This window comes from Coregonus lavaretus, assembly GCF_964263955.1.
Source record: "Coregonus lavaretus genome assembly, chromosome: 21".
In the NCBI taxonomy this organism is placed as follows: Eukaryota; Metazoa; Chordata; class Actinopteri; order Salmoniformes; family Salmonidae; genus Coregonus; species Coregonus lavaretus.
The window spans coordinates 18,447,786-18,465,829 of record NC_140008.1 but is presented as its reverse complement, the minus strand read 5'-3'; the positions used below and the strand labels follow the sequence as shown (position 1 = coordinate 18,465,829).

Here is an 18,044-nt window from a genome sequence, read left to right as displayed (position 1 = left end):
TTTTGCACTTTTCCTCATTCTAAACTTATGAAAGTGAATTCTCGTTATGACCCTAGAGAGGCATTGAACCTCAGGTTAACCCAATGTGAGGGAGTGATAAGGGAGACATTGATGAAATGTTCCACAGGTACTCACAGGACAATAAACCACAACAGATTGGCTTTGCCTGCCCCTGTTTTCTCCTGATTTACAGACAACTCAATCAACATGATATATCTTACCTTTATTGGTGCTTTCTGAAATGATGAGCGGGATAAGGCCTTAGTTCTGCTTGAGCTGATCTCTGAGCATTTAACTCAGATTGATTGCTGGTACAGTGTGTAGTAAAAGTTTCTCTAAATGGTCATATTGATACGGTCTCTTTTCAGCCATGGGCTGCGCTCACACAGGCAGACCAATTCTGATATTTTTTCCACTAATTGGCCTTTTGACTAATCACATCAGATCTTTTCACAGCAGATCTTTTTCAGAGCTGATCTGATTGGTCAAAAGACCAATTAGTGAAAAAAAGATCAGAATTCGGCTGCCTGTCTAAATGCAGCCATATTGACAGTCTGTTTTCAGCTGTGGTGTATGCAGTTTGTTAATGATAATGGTTCTGCCTGTAGATCCCCTGTGCCACACTGCATGGTGTCATCAACTGTCTTGTGGAGAAGACGAATGGAGCTCTGACACCCTTCATTATGGAGGGACCCTATGAAGGGAGCATCAGTAAGAAAGAGCACATACACACCATTTACTACCATCTATTTTCTCGCTCTCTCTCTAATTCTCAGTTTTTCCCTGTGTTTCTGTTAATTGTCCATCTTGAGTTAAATATGGCTCTGGCTTATCAGTCATGTTGGTCATAACATTTATACCCACTGTCTATGCAGCGTTTGTTCAGGCAAATGAGGAGAGTGGAGAGAATAGTCTGCAGTGTGCCCCCATTACTCCCATCCCCCCTGTGCCAGTCCCTGCCCTCCCTCCCAAACCAGGTATACATTCCTCCCTTACTGGGACCTCCTTGACCCTGTTAACAAACACACACACCTTTACAATGTCGCCACGTGCACTTGACCATGCTGGCTTTATGTCAAGAATATAATCTCTAACCAATTTTTCGCCTATACAGTGCCTTGCAAAAGTATTCATCCCCCTTGCCGTTTTTCCTATTTTGTTGCATTACAACCTGTAATTTATGGATTTTTATTTGGATTTCATGTAATGGACATACACAAAATAGTCGAAATTGCTTAAGTGAAATGAACTTGTTTCAAAAAATTATACAAAATAAATAACGGAAAAGTGGTGTGTGCGTATGTATTCACCTCCTTTGCTATGAAGCCCCTAAATAAGATCTGGTGTAACCAATTACCTTCAGAAGTCACATAATAAGTTAAATTAGTTGGTAGAGCATGGCGTTTGCAACGCCAGGGTTGTGGGTTCGTTTCCCACAGGGGGCCAGTATGAAAATGTATGCACTCACTAACTGTAAGTCGCTCTGGATAAGAGCGTCTGCTAAATGACTAAATTGTCAATGTAAATAAAGTCCACCTGTGTGCAATCTAAGTTTCACATAATCTGTCACATGATCTCAGTATATATACACCTGTTCTGAAAGCCCAAGAGTCTGCAACACCACTAAGGGGCACCACCAAGCAAGCGGCACCATGAAGACCAAGGAGGTCTCCAAACAGGTCAGGGACAAAGTTGTGGAGAAGTACAGATCAGGGTTGGGTTATAAAAAAATATCAGAAACTTTGAACATCCCACGGAGCACCATTAAATCCATTATTTAAAACATTTAAAGAATATGGCACCACAACAAACCTGCCAAGAGAGGGCCGCCCACCAAAACTCACGGACCAGGCAAGGAGGGCATTAATCAGAGGCAACAAAGAGACCAAAATAACCCTGAAGGAGCTGCAAAGCTTCACAGCGGAGATTGGAGTATCTGTCCATAGGACCACTTTAAGCCGTACACTCCACAGAGCTGGGCTTTACGGAAGAGTGGTCAGAAAAAAGCCATTGCTTAAAGAAAAAAATAAGCAAATACATTTGGTGTTCACCAAAAGGCATGTGGGAGACTCCCCAAACATATAGAAGAAGGTACTCTGGTCAGATCAGACTAAAATTGAGCTTTTTGGCCATCAAGGAGAACGCTATGTCTGGCGCAAACCCAACACCTCTCATCACCCCGAGAACACCATTCCCCCAGTGATGCATGGTGGTGGCAGCATCATGCTGTGGGGATGTTTTTCATCTGCAGGGACTGGGAAACTGGTCAGAATTGAAGGAATGATGGATGGTGCTAAATACAGGGAAATTATTGAGGGAAACCTGTTTCAGTCTTCCAGAGATTTGAGACTGGGACGGAGGTTCACCTTCCAGCAGGACAATGCATACTGCTAAAGCAACACTTGAGTGGTTTAAATGTCTTGGAATGGCCTAGTCAAAGCCCAGACCTCAATCCAATTGAGAATCTATGGTATGACTTAAAGATTTCTAGACACCAGCGGAACCCATCCAACTTGAAGGAGCTGGAGCAGTTTTGCCTTGAAGAATGGGCAAAAATCCAAGTGGCTAGATGTGCCACGCTTATAGAGACATACCCCAAGAGACTTGCAGCTGTAATTGCTGCAAAAGGTGGCTCTACAAAGTATTGACTTTGGGGGGTGAATAGTTATGCACGCTCATGTTTTCAGTTTTTTTGTCTTATTTCTTGTTTGTTTCACCCCAAAAAATATTTTGCATCTTCAAAGTGGTAGGCATGTTGTGTAAATCAAATTATACAAACCCCCAAAAAATCCATTTTAATTACAGGTTGTAAGGCAACACATAGGAAAAATGCCAAGGGGGGTGAATACTTCCGCAAGCCACTGTAGCTCTCATTAAAATTAGGAATTGGAGGTAGTTACCCCCAACTGCTAACACACATTTTTGGACAGTTAGACAACACCGGTAGTTCATTTGCATGGTGTTAGACTATCTGATGTAACACAATAGGAAACGATCTGATCCTAGATCTACTTGGCAACTTCTATCTCAAACTTCAAATTATGAATGTTTTGCCTTAGTAATGAACAGATTCAATGAGTTGTAATGGAAAGAGGACATAAAAGGAATATTGTGTTTTAATCCCAGGTCCAAGAGAGCGTGTGCCAACTCCAGAGTCTGAGTCAGATAGAGGAGACACCCGTGAGTACTATCATTCCTCTGTCCCCCCTCCCCTCCTTCTTCCAACACACTTCAGGTATGACTTCATTCCTCACCGTCTGTTGCTATTCCTGTCTGTGTGCTTTTCCAGAGGAAGAAAAGGAAGAAGACACTGCAGTGCAGGCTGCTCACCCCCCTCAGCCTCCTCCCACATGCTTTCGTCTGCCAAGTGAGTCCCACTATCTTAAAACTACTGGTACCTTAGGTGAGATTGGGGTGAGTTGAGCCAAAGGGTTAGTTGAGACACCCCTTGTTTCTTGGAAACCATGCACAACATTTATAATTTGACCAAATATTTAGGAAGAGGTCATCATTTCATGGAGTCTGTGAAGGAAGAAACCAATGGAAAAAGTGGTAAGCAAGTTAGGTCCAAAAAACTGATTTTCACGAAGCCAAATTAATTTGTGTTAGAGGTTACATGATGCTTGTATCAAATCAAAAGTATATTATTTTAATATTGTTCTGTACATCAGATGGGGTTTCTATAAGCTACAATATGAGGTCCTAAACCTCTCATGAAAGTGCATCCTTGTAGTTGTGTGGGCTAATATATTCCAAATATTTGCCTTGGGGTGAGTTGAGCCAATGGCAAGTTGAGCAAATTGAAGTGTTTACCCCCCCAGGCGTAATGCAAGGCCTTATCTCTGGAATATACTAAGGCCTGGCCTATGTTAAGTGTTTTAAAAAAGTACAAAGTGTTTTGTTAGGTGTTAAGCCTGTTTTAAATATGCTTAAAATGAGTAAAATACAAAAGTGATTGTGTTTGTGATTGTGATTGTGTTGAATTGTGTTTGGGAAATAAAGATAGACATGGTTTTTAAAAGGTACAGAAATGTGTAGGCACCTAAATTTACCCTGTCCCTAGGCTCAACTTACCCCATACCCAAGCTATGTATTCACTACTGTAATGTTTAAATAAATACACAACATCCCGAAATGTATGTAGATACACTACATATGCAAAAGTATGTGGACACCCCTTCAAATTAGTGGATTCAGCTATTTCAGCCACACCCGTTGCTGACAGGTGTATAAAATTGAGCACACAGCCATGCAATCTCCATAGACAAACATTGGCAGTAGAATGGCCCGTACTGAAGAGCTCAGTGACTTTCAACGTGGCACCGTCATAGGATGCCACCTTTCCAACAAGTCAGTTCGTCAAATTTCTGCCCTGCTGGAGCTGCCCCGGTCAACTGTAAGTGCTGTTATTGTGAAGTGGAAACGTCTAGGAGCAATAAAGGCTCAGCCGCGAAGTGGTAGGCCACACAAGCTCACAAAACAGGACCGCCGAGTGCTGAAACACGTAACGCGTAAAAATGGTCTGTCCTCAGTTGCAACACTCACTACCGAGTTCCAAACTGCCTCTGGAAGCAACATCAGCACAAGTACAAGTACAGGAAATTCATACAGGAAATTCTGTGAGTTTCCAGCTCAAGTAGTGTCCCAGGCTCATTCCACACATTAGTGAGATGTTAATAACTTACCTGAAACAGCCCTTCCTCGGTTGCAACACTCACTACCGAGTTCCAAACTGCCTCTGGAAGCAATGTCAGCACAAGTACTGTTCGTCGGGAGCTTCATGAAATGGGTTTCCATTGCCGAGCAGCCGCACACAAGCCTAAGATCACCATGCGCAATGCCAAGCGTCGGCTGGAGTGGTGTAAAGCTCGCCGCCATTGGACTCTATAGCAGTGGAAACACGTTCTCTGGAGTGATGAATCACGCTTCACCATCTGGCAGTCCAACGGGCTAATCTGGGTTTGGCGGATGCCACATACTTTTGGTCATGTAGTGTATCTTTGTTAGAAAGAATACTATATTTCCCTTGACGTAGTGATGCTGAATCATGTATAAAATGTCTCAACTTACCCCACTCTCCCCTACTACTCTAACAACCTTGGTCAATAACAAACTGAAAGACATTTCATGAACTATGTTCGGTCAGTCGACCTTCATCAGAGCATATCTCCACAAACAATAGTGGGACAGATAAGGCCACACAGCGAGCCAGAGGTAATTGCAGACACCTGTGGTAATCTAAAATACCCAAAAGGGCCACTAGATATAATATCAGATAGAAATACAGGATAGAACATTACATTTACATTTACGACATTTAGCAGACGCTCTTATCCAGAGCGACTTACAGTTAGTGAGTGCATACATTATTTATTTTTATACTGGCCCCCCGTGGGAATCAAACCCACAACCCTGGCGTTGCAAAATGCCACGCTCTACCAACTGAGCTACATCCCTGCCGGCCATTCCCTCCCCTACCCTGGGCCAATTGTGTGCCGCCCCATGGGTCTCCCGGTCGCGGCCAGCTACAACAGAACCAGGATCTCTAGTGGCACAGTTAGCACTGCGATGCAGTGCCTTAGACCACTGTGCCACTCGGGAGAACAGAACATGTTATAGATGTATTTCTACTAGAACAAACCACATGTACACAGGGAATGTGGTGTTAGTATACGGAAGCTAAACTCTCAAATAGATAGCAATAAAGCCGAAAAACAGCAAAAGAAAGAAAAGAAAAACATATAAAAGGTAAAGGGGGATACCTAGTCAATTGTACAACTGAATGCATTCAACTGAAATGTGTCTTCCACATTTAACCCAACCCCTCTGAATCAGAGAGGTGCGGGGTGCTGCCTTAATCGACATCCACGTCATCGGCGCCACGGGATGATCTTGTCAGCTCGGGGATTCGATCCATAAACCTTTCGGTACAACACTATACACAATGTTTGTGCACAATTTCTACTTAAAATATCAAAGGGACGCAAAAGGCACTAGTTTCGTGGAACCACCCATATCATGGCACTTTGTTTTGTTGTTTTTTGTTGTGTGTTTATTTTTTGGTTTGCTGCTTGCGTGACACTGAATCTTCCCTTTTGGAATCGTTCAATCAATGAAAACATTCTCCCTTGTGTTTTAGGAGCTGAGAGGAAGGCCCTGAAGCCACCACTGATGCCCCCTGTTCCTACACCTCGTACCTTCCCCCCCACCTCTACAGAGACCCCTGATGCCAGGTTGAGACGCCTCGCTGTAAATTCTGGCCCACTAGACGCTGTGGCTCAGAGTAGGTCAACCGTTTTAGTTCTATCTTTTCATTTAGAAGAGTTCCATCCATCTACAATATGATTATGAGAGGTAATCGCTCAGGGAACTTAAACCCATAAATGCTGGTTTCTTGACTTTCTTGTCTTCCTTTCAGCCATATCTGAGGAGCTGAAACTGAAGTTGGAGAAGAGGATGGCGCATCAACAGTGACCTCTCCTGGCAGCTATTCCATCTTCAGGTGGAAAAACCTGCTACAACAATGGCCTCACAACAAATTGGGGACACTGCCTCAACTCCCTACTACTGCCCTAAAGCTTGATTAAAATTGGTCCTACTAGGGCCAGTTAAGTACTGTCGCTTATATGTGAATTACAGTTCAAAGCATGTCAGATGGGTGCCGAATGCCTTTGGGTCAAATTCTCCCAGAGAATCTGTCTATAGCCACGTTTATACCTGGTGCTAACATGCACCCTTTGTCCTGATCTTGTCCACATTCTAAATGTGCCCACAATTTAAATAATCCTTATACCGGCCTCTAAAATCATTGACAGGTAGCACCATTGACTTATGGCATAAGTAATTGTTTTAAAATAAATACATTCATATTTGTATGAATGTATGCACTCACTAAAAACTGTAAGTCGCTCTGGATAAGAGCGTCTGCTAAATGACTAAAATGTAAAATGATTTAATACAATGTGTAGACGCGACACCTTGATCAGATAGTGATTGGATCATATTGATCATGAAACACACGTTAGCGCAAGGTGTAAACTAAGCTAATGTCTGGTAGACAGACAGACAAGGGCTGTTTCCCTCTGGCTGGCCTCATCCTACCCTGGGCAGCTCAGACTCTCAGAAGATTAATGCCTTATCGATTCCTCCTTCCTTGATCGCTTCATCCAAACCACACACTAGCAGATGAACGGACTGTAAATCACCATGTAAATGTCACATTATCCACACCAAGGTTGTTTTAGATTTGTACAATTACTTAAAAAGTACAACTTGATTTTTTTTTCTATAATCCAATAGGCCTACAGTATCAAATATTTGTCTAAACCTGTCAGTGTTGTTGGCTCTTGTTTAATATGTTTTGTCTTCTGATATAATACTACAATTTTTACTGGGAGCATTATATTTGTCTCTCAGTTCTATGACAGACTTTTGTCAGAAAAGCAATAAAGCCAATGTCTTTTGAATGTGTCCTGAATGAACTAAAAGGAATCACAGGGATTATATCATGTCTATATTCTTGTGAGAACAAAATGGATCTGATATCTTTCAAAATGTAGTAGTCTTTACTCCTGAAATGTACTTGTCCTCAATGTATATAATGAGCTAAACACAGGGCTGTCTTACTGCTTTATTAACTCAGTGTGACAGATACATACTGTAGTGGAAAAATGAAAGGGACATATTTACATTGTGACATTTTTTCACCCATGAAATAAAGTACAAATATTATCCAGTGGAAGCGTTAAAGCATTGCAGGTTATATTCATACGATGCATACCATCAACATGACAAGAACATAAGACTGTATTTAAAATAGCACACCAGCACTGAGTTTAGACATCAGGTGAATAAGGAATGGTGTTAACATTGAACTAAATACTTGCAGCAACATCTCGAAATGTCTCTTTGTTATCCAGGGAGTCCCCACCCAGCTCATAAAATGGCTTCTCTTCTCACTTCAGGTGATTAAACGGTGACAAGTCAGGGGGACACACATGTAACAGTACATTTCAAACCAACACACTCAAATTCAGACCCATGCTCCCCCATACAAACACTTCTCCAAAACAATCAGCTGTACTGTATTTCCACCTCTGTCCCCACACAGCTGCTGGCGATGTAGAATTCAATACATTCCTTATGTAGCAATAAACAAGTGTTTATATATTGATTATAAGCATGTCATTTTGCTACAAAGTTATTTGGGTTATACAGGTAAATTAGGTGTTTCTGTACTGAGAAGCAACTAGCTAAATTATAGGCAGAAGATTCTGAACATTCAGTATGTATTAATGACTGCTGTACTACAACCAAGTTATATGGACTATTTGTTTCTCGTTGTATTGGGGTCTTGACTGTTGCTTTGAAATATTAACATATGCGCCTAGCTCCTAATATACGGGTAACTGGGTTATCGTCATTTTGCCTTTGTTTAATTATGGATATGAATTAAATGACTGATTCAGTTCTGCATAAGTGTGTATACTGATGAGGGCACCTCTGGAAGGCACAGGGAGTGTAATGAGTTGACTTGGATGAGGCAGAGTAGACCCATCACCCCAGGCAGGCAGGCATAGTGTGTATGGTGGCGTTGGGGTGAGCAGCGGCAGCGCTGGGGCCAGTTTGAGCTCCTAGCACCACACAGCCTCAGTGGGTAATGTTCTGCAGCGGTTGTGGCAGGTGCCTGGATGGGTCTAGGTGAGGCTGGCGTTGGAGCTGCTGGTACCACTGTTCTTCCTCTGGCCACTCTGCACCGCACTGGGCACCTGCAGACCTGTCTGCACCGAGAAACTCCCATTCCACACCTTCAGGGGTTCGACAGAACACAAATGTAACATATAAGGCATGTTTTCTCGAAAACAATGGTTTCATTTCTTTTTGCTGTGACTCGCATAGAGATTGTGACCCACAAAGTAAACAAAATCAAAGTTTCTCACCGAGAACGCTGGTATGACAGGCTGAGTGAACTTGGTTCTAAAGGTGTGCATCAGTGTCTTGGTTCTGGCGTTGTAGAAGGACAGTGCACCTGGATGGAGAGAAATGTAATGTCACACAAACTCTAAGGCAGCTTAAGATTTGATACAGCAGCATAGCTACGGAAAACAGACAGAGTGCAGACAGGCTCAAGTGAACATTACCTAACCCACCCCTGATCCAATCCTTAATCCAGACCTATTTAATCAAATTGAATGAAGGTTGGTCTTAAATACAAATCACTATGTACTGTATGTCAGTCTAAGTTAAGTGGTCCTCCTGACTGGATGTAGAAAAGCTGCTACAGTATAAGGTGGAGGAGATATATTTGAGGTGTATCTGGGGGTCTGTCTCACCCTCCTCGTAGTTGCAGTAGACCCCTATGCGGTCCGGGATGGGACAGTCCAGGGTGCGGGCCTTGTTGTTGTGCTTGGCTGTGAGGCTCTGGTGCAGCCAGTTGTTCAGGTGGATGCACCACGAGGCGTTGCTCTTCCCCAGCTGGTCAAAGCGGCCCAGGTTCCTCAGGGCCAAGCCCACAGCGAACGCCTTGCTCTCCTTATCGAACCGCACCTCCCAGTACTGCTGGCCTGCGTCGATAAAGGTGTCGCCCAGTACGGTGTAGGACTCAGCCGTGAATCGGTCTCTGCCGACCCGAGCAGACGGCACTCTCTTCGGTGAATTCATGGCCGTCCTAGGAGAGGAGAAGAGGGAGAGTCAGAGGACGCCAAAGTTGAACCTCGACTTTCATTTTATACACTGTAAAGTGTGCACAAAGGTTTTGGCAGAAAGTGTTTCTGACCTGGCTGGGGAGTGCATGGGAGATTGGTTGGTTCTGTTCTTGTCCTTGCGGATGTCCTGGACAACCTTCCCCGCACAGCTGTCCCATTCCACACTGAGGTCCTCCACTTTCAGGTTCTGATGGGACGAGCTTGCATCCAGCTTGAACAGGAACGCTGCAGGGAGAAGTGGAGGGGTGGAGAGATAGAGACAGGCTTTATGTTGATGTGCTGACTCTTTGATTCTTATAACATCAGAAGACATTAAGGACAACAAGATACAGTGTACATGCATTCTCCCTCCTGAGTGGAGGACTATGTCCAGTTCACTCACCATGTGTCTCCAGTGTTACAAGCTCAGAGAACTCTCCTGCCACAGCCTTGTTACACGCCTTCACACGGAACGTCATGTAACGTGTGTAAAAGCGAAGCCCTGAAATCACATAATAACATAAAGGGTACTTGATAATCACAGTTGGTCAATTTAAGTACATCTATTCCTCCTAGGCTACTGCATCTAAAGACAGGCCCTCATCTTACTAGTTAACTTAAGCCATAACCCTAACCCTAGTTCCATGTCCACATCCCCAGCTCAACCCTAACCCTAGCTTTAATTCTAACATAACCCTTAGCCTTACACTCTTACCTGTAAGGGTGTACTCTGTCTCTCGAATGCCCTCCACCACCATCCAGGGGTAGTCCTCCCGGGCACGGGGCGGCCCCTCATGGTTGGTGCGGCGGTGCTCCAGGTCATAGTGATCAATCTTGGTGTCGGGCTCCGGCAGAGCCCACTGTACCGTCACCGTGTTGTCACACACCTGACACTCTGACACCAGAATCTCTGGGGTGGCAGGCACTGGGGAGAGGGAGAGAAATGGGGCTTACGTCATTCACACTGAGAGGGCTAGGTTTGGTCAACATGGGTGGTACCAAAAAGCCATTGTCACAACAGTTAATTGAAATATAACTTCAGTAGAGAATGTTGTAAGCACAGAAATAAGAATGAATAGAACGGGCTTGGAACCTTGGCAATTTGACTGGTAAACTCATGGGTACACTCACAATGGCTGCCTGGTATTGTAATGCAATAATTTCCATGATAATGTAGAATGTTCATTCAAATTATGCTAACTGACGTGGCTCATGCAATGGAATGCATTTTTTGTAATGTCATTTGAGTTGATTCAACAAATCAGAGCACAGATTGCTGGTTACACTTCCTGCTTTTACTTCCTGCTTTGCTCCTATGGGTAAACTCGCAATGGCTGCCAGTCCACACATTATGCCATTATTGACTTGAATGGAGACGCCCATTCTATTCATTCTTATTTCTATGGTTGTAAGAGCATTGTCCATTGCTGTTATTAAAGAGGAACCAATAGACAGACATAATGGCTCCCAGACTGACCTGGGAGGAACTTGATTTCCTGCAGCATCTCCCGCTCTTGGGTGAAGTCCACCATCATGTGACTCATGCTGTCACTGGCTTTGGCTTTCAGCGACAAACGGAAGGCAGGGGCCATTGTCACACTGCTCTCCCCCAAAGAAAGAGACACAGAGTGAGACATGCCTCATTATTCAACAAACTGAAGGACTGACTGTAATACTACTGTAACTAGTAATCACTTTACACAGAGCTATAATAACATACTATTTCTAAAGTACCACAGAAAAACATATTTGTGAATCATGAACAGACACACTCACTCGAAACGTACAAAACTAAACTGACACAGCCAGAGAGGGGCTAGACTGGAGCATGTGTCATGAGGGACTGACAGATGTTTGGGACAGAGAGGACAGGTGAGGTGAGCAAGAAGACTCAGGTTAGATGAAATACAGAGTGGTAAAAGGGCGTGCTACAGCGTGATTGTATTTAATCTATATTTTGTTGGAATGCGTGTGGGTGAGCAGATGGTTAGTGAGTTAAGAAGATACTCTGAGAAATGAAGAGCAATGTACTATACCTATCCTTAATGTCTTTGGCCGCCTGGAGAGAAGCAGACAGAGAAAGCAAAAGGGAAAGAAGGAGAGAGGAGATATGGACCGAGAAAGAACAGAGTTGCAGCCACATCCTTACAATTGAAAAACATTACATTTGTGTTACACAGTAAACATACATCACAACGATCCACATCAGATCAACATACTGTACTGCTTTACAATAAAGGTACATAAAGATAAGGAACAGGTAGTAACTGTGTAGCTCAGTTGGTAGAGCCTGGTGCTTGCAACGCCAGGGTTGTGGGTTTGTTTCCTACAGGGGACCAGTACGTTAAAGTACAAAAATGTATGCACTCACTACTGTAAGTCACACTTAATAAGAGTGTCTGCTAAATGACTAAAACCATTATGGATATCCTCAAGCAAAATACCAATGGCATCATTGCATAAAATATGGAAATGAAAGTAGTTAGGTTGTAGAAGCTTTTTTTCCAGCCGTTACCTGAGTGAAGTCATCTGCTTCCGGGGAGCAGAGAGTCTGATTGGCTACCTCCAAAAGCTCCTCAGAGCTCTCCAGGGCTTTGGAGCACGCACTCAGCTGACTCTGAGAGAGAGAGCGAGAGAGAGAGCGAGAGAGAAAAAGAGAGAGCGAGAGAGAAAACCAGAGAGAGAGAGAAAACCAGAGAGAGCGAGAGAAAACCAGAGCGAAAGAGAGAAAATCAGAGCGAGAGAGAGAGAACCAGAGCGAGAGAGAGAGAGAACCAGAGCGAGAGAGAGAGAGAACCAGAGCGAGAGAGAGAGAAAACCAGAGAGAAAACCAGAGAGAGAGAGAGAAAACCAGAGAGAGAGAGAGCACGAGAGAAAACCAGAGAGAGAGAGAGAGAGCCAGAGAGCAAGAGAACCAGAGAGAGAGCGAGAGCGAGAGAGAGAGCGAGAGCGAGAGAGAAAAAGAGAGAGCGAGAGAGAAAACCAGAGAGAGAGAGAAAACCAGAGAGAGCGAGAGAAAACCAGAGCGAAAGAGAGAGAGAAAATCAGAGCGAGAGAGAGAGAACCAGAGCGAGAGAGAGAGAGAACCAGAGCGAGAGAGAGAGAGAACCAGAGCGAGAGAGAGAGAAAACCAGAGAGAAAACCAGAGAGAGAGAGAGAGAAAACCAGAGAGAGAGAGAGAGCACGAGAGAAAACCAGAGAGAGAGAGAGAGCCAGAGAGCAAGAGAACCAGAGAGAGAGCGAGAGAGAAGGATATATTTAATCACAGTCCAGACAATTTTTACTTTTAATACAGTGGGGAAAAAAGTATTTAGTCAGCCACCAATTGTGCAAGTTCTCCCACTTAAAAAGATGAGAGAGGCCTGTAATTTTCATCATAGGTACACGTCAACTATGACAGACAAAATGAGATTTTTTTTCTCCAGAAAATCACATTGTAGGATTTTTTATGAATTTATTTGCAAATTATGGTGGAAAATAAGTATTTGGTCAATAACAAAAGTTTCTCAATACTTTGTTATATACCCTTTGTTGGCAATGACACAGGTCAAACGTTTTCTGTAAGTCTTCACAAGGTTTTCACACACTGTTGCTGGTATTTTGGCCCATTCCTCCATGCAGATCTCCTCTAGAGCAGTGATGTTTTGGGGCTGTCGCTGGGCAACACAGACTTTCAACTCCCTCCAAAGATTTTCTAAGGGGTTGAGATCTGGAGACTGGCTAGGCCACTCCAGGACCTTGAAATGTTTCTTACGAAGCCACTCCTTCATTGCCCGGGCGGTGTGTTTGGGATCATTGTCATGCTGAAAGACCCAGCCACGTTTCATTTTCAATGCCCTTGCTGATGGAAGGAGGTTTTCACTCAAAATCTCACGATACATGGCCCCATTCATTCTTTCCTTTACACGGATCAGTCGTCCTGGTCCCTTTGCAGAAAAACAGCCCCAAAGCATGATGTTTCCATCACCATGCTTCACAGTAGGTATGGTGTTCTTTGGATGCAACTCAGCATTCTTTGTCCTCCAAACACGACGAGTTGAGTTTTTACCAAACAGTTCTATTTTGGTTTCATCTGACCATATGACATTCTCCCAATCCTCTTCTGGATCATCCAAATGCACTCTAGCAAACTTCAGACGAGCCTGGACATGTACTGGCTTAAGCAGGGGGACACGTCTGGCACTGCAGGATTTGAGTCTGCTGGCGGCGTAGTGTGTTACTGATGGTAGGCTTTGTTACTTTGGTCCCAGCTCTCTGCAGGTCATTCACTAGGTCCCCCCGTGTGGTTCTGGGATTTTTGCTCACCGTTCTTGTGATCATTTTGACCCCACAGGGTGAGATCTTGCGTGGAGCCCCAGATCGAGGGAGATTATCAGTGGTCTTGTATGTCTTCCATTTCCTAATAATTGCTCCCACAGTTGATTTCTTCAAACCAAGCTGCTGACCTATTGCAGATTCAGTCTTCCCAGCCTGGTGCAGGTCTACAATTTTGTTTCTGGTGTCCTTTGACAGCTCTTTGGTCTTGGCCATAGTGGAGTTTGGAGTGTGACTGTTTGAGGTTGTGGACAGGTGTCTTTTATACTGATAACAAGTTCAAACAGGTGCCATTAATACAGGTAACGAGTGGAGGACAGAGGAGCCTCTTAAAGAAGAAGTTACAGGTCTGTGAGAGCCAGAAATCTTGCTTGTTTGTAGGTGACCAAATACTTATTTTCCACCATAATTTGCAAATAAATTCATTAAAAATCCTACAATGTGATTTTCTGGAGAATTTTTTTTCTCTATTTCTCTGTCATAGTTGACGTGTACCTATGATGAAAATTACAGGCCTCTCTCATCTTTTTAAGTGGGAGAACTTGCACAATTGGTGGCTGACTAAATACTTTTTTCCCCCACTGTATAACAAATGTCTTCTGTACTGTGTCATTGAGGTTTCTTTCCATCACAGGAAAGTTCACAGGAAAAGTTATTTGAGTTGAATTGCCATGAGTCACTTCCTTTTTTCAATTAACCTACTGTAATTGGCTGTACAGTATATCACTTTGGTTTCTACACTTCCCACTCACATAATCAAGCACAGAGGGATGCAGTGTAGGTATGTTACTATGATGCAGTGTAGTTATGTTATGCAATGTAGTTATGTAAAGCTGCCCATGCCTTTGCTTTGTCTGACTGACTGGCTAACTGACATTCAGAGGCTGAGAGGTAAACAGGATTCTACAGTACACAGACACAATAATCCTCTAGGAATACTAATGCTGCAGACCCCAACACACACAGCCTTTCATAGCAACATTTCTAAGCAACACTGAATCAGTATGCACATGGCTTTATTCACAAAAGGTTATCCTGATTCTAAACCTGAGAATGAGTCATGCTAAACTGATCATAAGTCGATCCTATGATCGGATAGCCTGGAGAAGTCATAAAAAAACTGTTTCAATGTTGAATGTTAATGACTGAAATCTTAAAAGCTCAAGAAATGCAAAGCAAAAGCCTGTAAAATCCTTATCCAGTAAAAGCCTAAAAAAGGTGAACTGACCTGTAGCTCATAGGTGCGGCTGGCCCTCTCCTGTTTGATCCTGGTGACCATACTGTCTTTCAGCTCATCCAGTACTGAGTGGAGGGAGCTGAACTCTGTCTCCAGGTCCTCCTGGACACGGCTGGAGTTCCCCTGCAGGGGCCAATAGGGAAGGAATCAGTTCACTGATAGACTCTCTGACCATCAAGTCAGACTAGTACGGCATGTACACTATGCCAAGTTCATAAAACCATATGAGTGCATCTTCTATTGTGTCGCGCACATACTGCAATCTTACTTCAGACTGTAATCTTAATGTTAGACCAGCCCAGATGGTGTGTACAGTACCTCCAGGTTCTCCAGGCTCTGTTTCAGACAGCAGATGAAGTTTGTGATCTCATCATTCTTCAGGGCCAGGGTAGTGGTGATCTTACGCAGCGATTCCTGCAGAATGTAACAGAAAGTTAAAAGTAGCCTGGCATCTGCCTAAGAATAATCTATATCGCATTTTGACGTTGGACCAGGTTCTCAATGATAGAATATACAGTAGAATATTTCATGAAATACCTTGCTTCAAGATAACACAGATCACTCCTCCTTACAACAACCTACATTCAAATTAGTAAGGGTGAATCATAAATGGTCAGTACTTGGTCATCTGCATCTCTTGGGAGTAATTTCCCCTTCTGTGTAAACTGTGACCAGGGCAGGCATCTTGCTACTTGACCGGAAGTATGCACATCCATTATTTAATAATGCGCCTCCAGTTGTTGGGTATAACTCATCATATAGCCTACACTAGGCACCACCATGGGAACCCCATCTCTGCAGCAGCCAAACTCACACATTGAATGAATGATACTGCATTAAAAAAGATCCAGGCAAATTATGTGGGACATTTCCAAAGTCGACAGTCCAGTCTCACGACCGTCAGGCAGGTCATACACTCCAAGAAGCATTTGATATGCTCCTTGATGCTATAGGCTATGAGCCAGGCCCAAATCATAGGTATAATGGGACACTCTCTGCACCCACCTATATATTATGGCAACCTCGTTCTCTGCAGATCGATATAAACTAAAAACAGACAGTTGTGAATGTGTCTTGGACTGGTATGCATTTACAAGTTTAATCAATAAAGACTATTCTGGGACCTATCGCGGCCAGGTGCAGTTTTCCTCGAAAACGAATGGGTGTCTTCTTGGCGAAAACTGATGCTCAGAGCAGCAAATGGTTGAGGGACTGCAAACCTTGCTGTCGACGTGCCTCCACGAAATGCGCCTTATCTTTTAAATCAATTAGAAGACGTAGCCATTCAAGGTTTTAATAAATGACACAATACAAGACAATGATGTAAGACATTAACAAAGTCCCGGTGCTCCGCGCTACTCCTCCTTTCTTTGTACGCCCTGCGACCGCCGCAAACACAAAACACCTGTTCGATCGGTTCCTCCTACCTTCTGATCTCCCATCTTGCCGTTCCAAGGAACCAGTGCCGGTGTATCAGGAATTATAAAGACTGTTCTTTGCCGTCTCCTCTTTTCGACTTATTTGCAGCACACTGACTACTGGGCTGGTACTGATGCTGCTGGAGTGCATTGCATCTCTCGTCCAACGCTTAGGGCGGTTGTGTGTTTTGCGCAGATGCAGTAGAAAGGACATCTGGGTAGTGTAGTTTTAATATTAACCATAATGTGTCATTTTGGGTATAATCTGTTTCCATTCAGTTAGGTATTCTTCCCTTTGTAAATGAAAATCAATTAGGTCATCACCAGAGAAGAAATTCAAACGAATAAATCATGTCAATGGGGAGCTATATGGAGCCCTCCGCATTGTCACAAAATCTGAGAGGCGCACGGCGGTAAAGACCTCGACTTCGCCTACACAAACCTCGGACGTTTCTCAATTGCGTCACATCCTCCATATGGAGCCTCCGGATCGCATTTCGGAGCAAGCGTGAATTGGTTTAGCTACATGCGATATCTCAGACAGCACTGGCCCGATTTTGATTAAAGTTGGGTGAATGATGCGTCTTGCCATAGAGATCCGGCATTTACAAAATTACGGATTGGCCCAAGGGAGCTATAGTAATTAAGTGAAATTTGTTAGACACATGCAATATCTCAATTGGTCCAAGGGGGGGCTGAATCATTCGTGGGTGAGGACATGTTTACTGTTGCTAGTTTTGATTTACATTTGTTTGAGTTGTCAACTAACATGAATTCAGCGTGAAATCAACAACAATAATTCACCCTGCCATTGGATTTAGGTTAAAAGGTTTTGCAAATCCAATCAGTTTTCCATGTTGCTTCAACATCATAACATTTAAGTTTTTTGTTGAAATGAAGTGGAAACAACATTGATTTAACCCGTTTTTGCACCACAGGAGGTTGGTGGCACCTTAATTGGGGAGGACGGGCTCGTGGTAATGGCTGGGGTGGAATGCATGGAATGGGATTAAATACATCAAAAACGTAGTTTCCATGTGTTTGATGCCATTCCATTTGCTCCATTCCAGTCATTATTATGAGCCGTCCTCCCCTCAGCAGCCTCCACTGTTTTGCACAGTGGACTGTATGTGGTTGACCCCTTTCTTCTTCCTACCACAAAAAGTAAAAAGACAAAATGTGTCTATCGATGTTATGAAGGTAGTATCACATTCTACACATTCTGGGTTAACTTTCTGGTTGTCTATGTAGACGATTTGCATTACTTCATTTTTCATGACACTACATAAATCCTGCTAAACAACTTTGGTCATAAACTTTGGAACTCAGTATTGTTTTGTCACAGGAAGTCACACGGATATTCTCGTAACGTTGACTGTAGTGGCAAAGTGT

General features: G+C 43.5%; 2 protein-coding genes and 1 pseudogene across 3 annotated transcripts in view; 2 read left to right on the top strand and 1 right to left on the bottom strand.

Moving 5' to 3' along the window:
* LOC311148999 (signal-transducing adaptor protein 1-like) overlaps positions 1–6,554 on the top strand; it is a gene marked incomplete at its 5' end in the record, with an annotated part of 29,244 nt that extends 22,690 nt beyond the window's left edge. The window contains 6 exons of the mRNA XM_084186057.1: positions 609–711; positions 876–977; positions 3,127–3,180; positions 3,290–3,367; positions 6,140–6,283; positions 6,419–6,554. Coding sequence (XP_084042183.1) covers positions 609–711; positions 876–977; positions 3,127–3,180; positions 3,290–3,367; positions 6,140–6,283; positions 6,419–6,474 — 537 coding nt within the window. The 3' untranslated portion in view covers positions 6,475–6,554. The remainder of the gene's footprint in view (positions 1–608; positions 712–875; positions 978–3,126; positions 3,181–3,289; positions 3,368–6,139; positions 6,284–6,418) is intronic.
* Positions 4,239–5,683, top strand: LOC311148662 (uncharacterized protein; the record flags this gene model as incomplete). The annotated part of the gene is made up of 4 exons (XM_084185647.1): positions 4,239–4,468; positions 4,573–4,592; positions 4,695–4,861; positions 5,655–5,683. Exons 1-4 carry the CDS (start codon positions 4,283–4,285, stop codon positions 5,681–5,683), a joined length of 402 nt encoding a protein of 133 aa, XP_084041773.1. The 5' UTR covers positions 4,239–4,282.
* A 1,062-nt stretch (positions 6,555–7,616) lies between the features above and the next one.
* On the bottom strand, positions 7,617–16,676 carry LOC311148995 (fibronectin type III and SPRY domain-containing protein 1-like; annotated as a pseudogene). The gene is made up of 11 exons: positions 16,662–16,676; positions 15,553–15,648; positions 15,226–15,357; positions 12,199–12,300; positions 11,720–11,742; positions 11,161–11,282; positions 10,399–10,608; positions 10,087–10,185; positions 9,333–9,929; positions 8,940–9,028; positions 7,617–8,807 (listed from the first exon to the last, which is right to left on the bottom strand). The product of its transcript is annotated as a fibronectin type III and SPRY domain-containing protein 1-like (transcript).
* Positions 16,677–18,044: the final 1,368 nt, after the last annotated feature.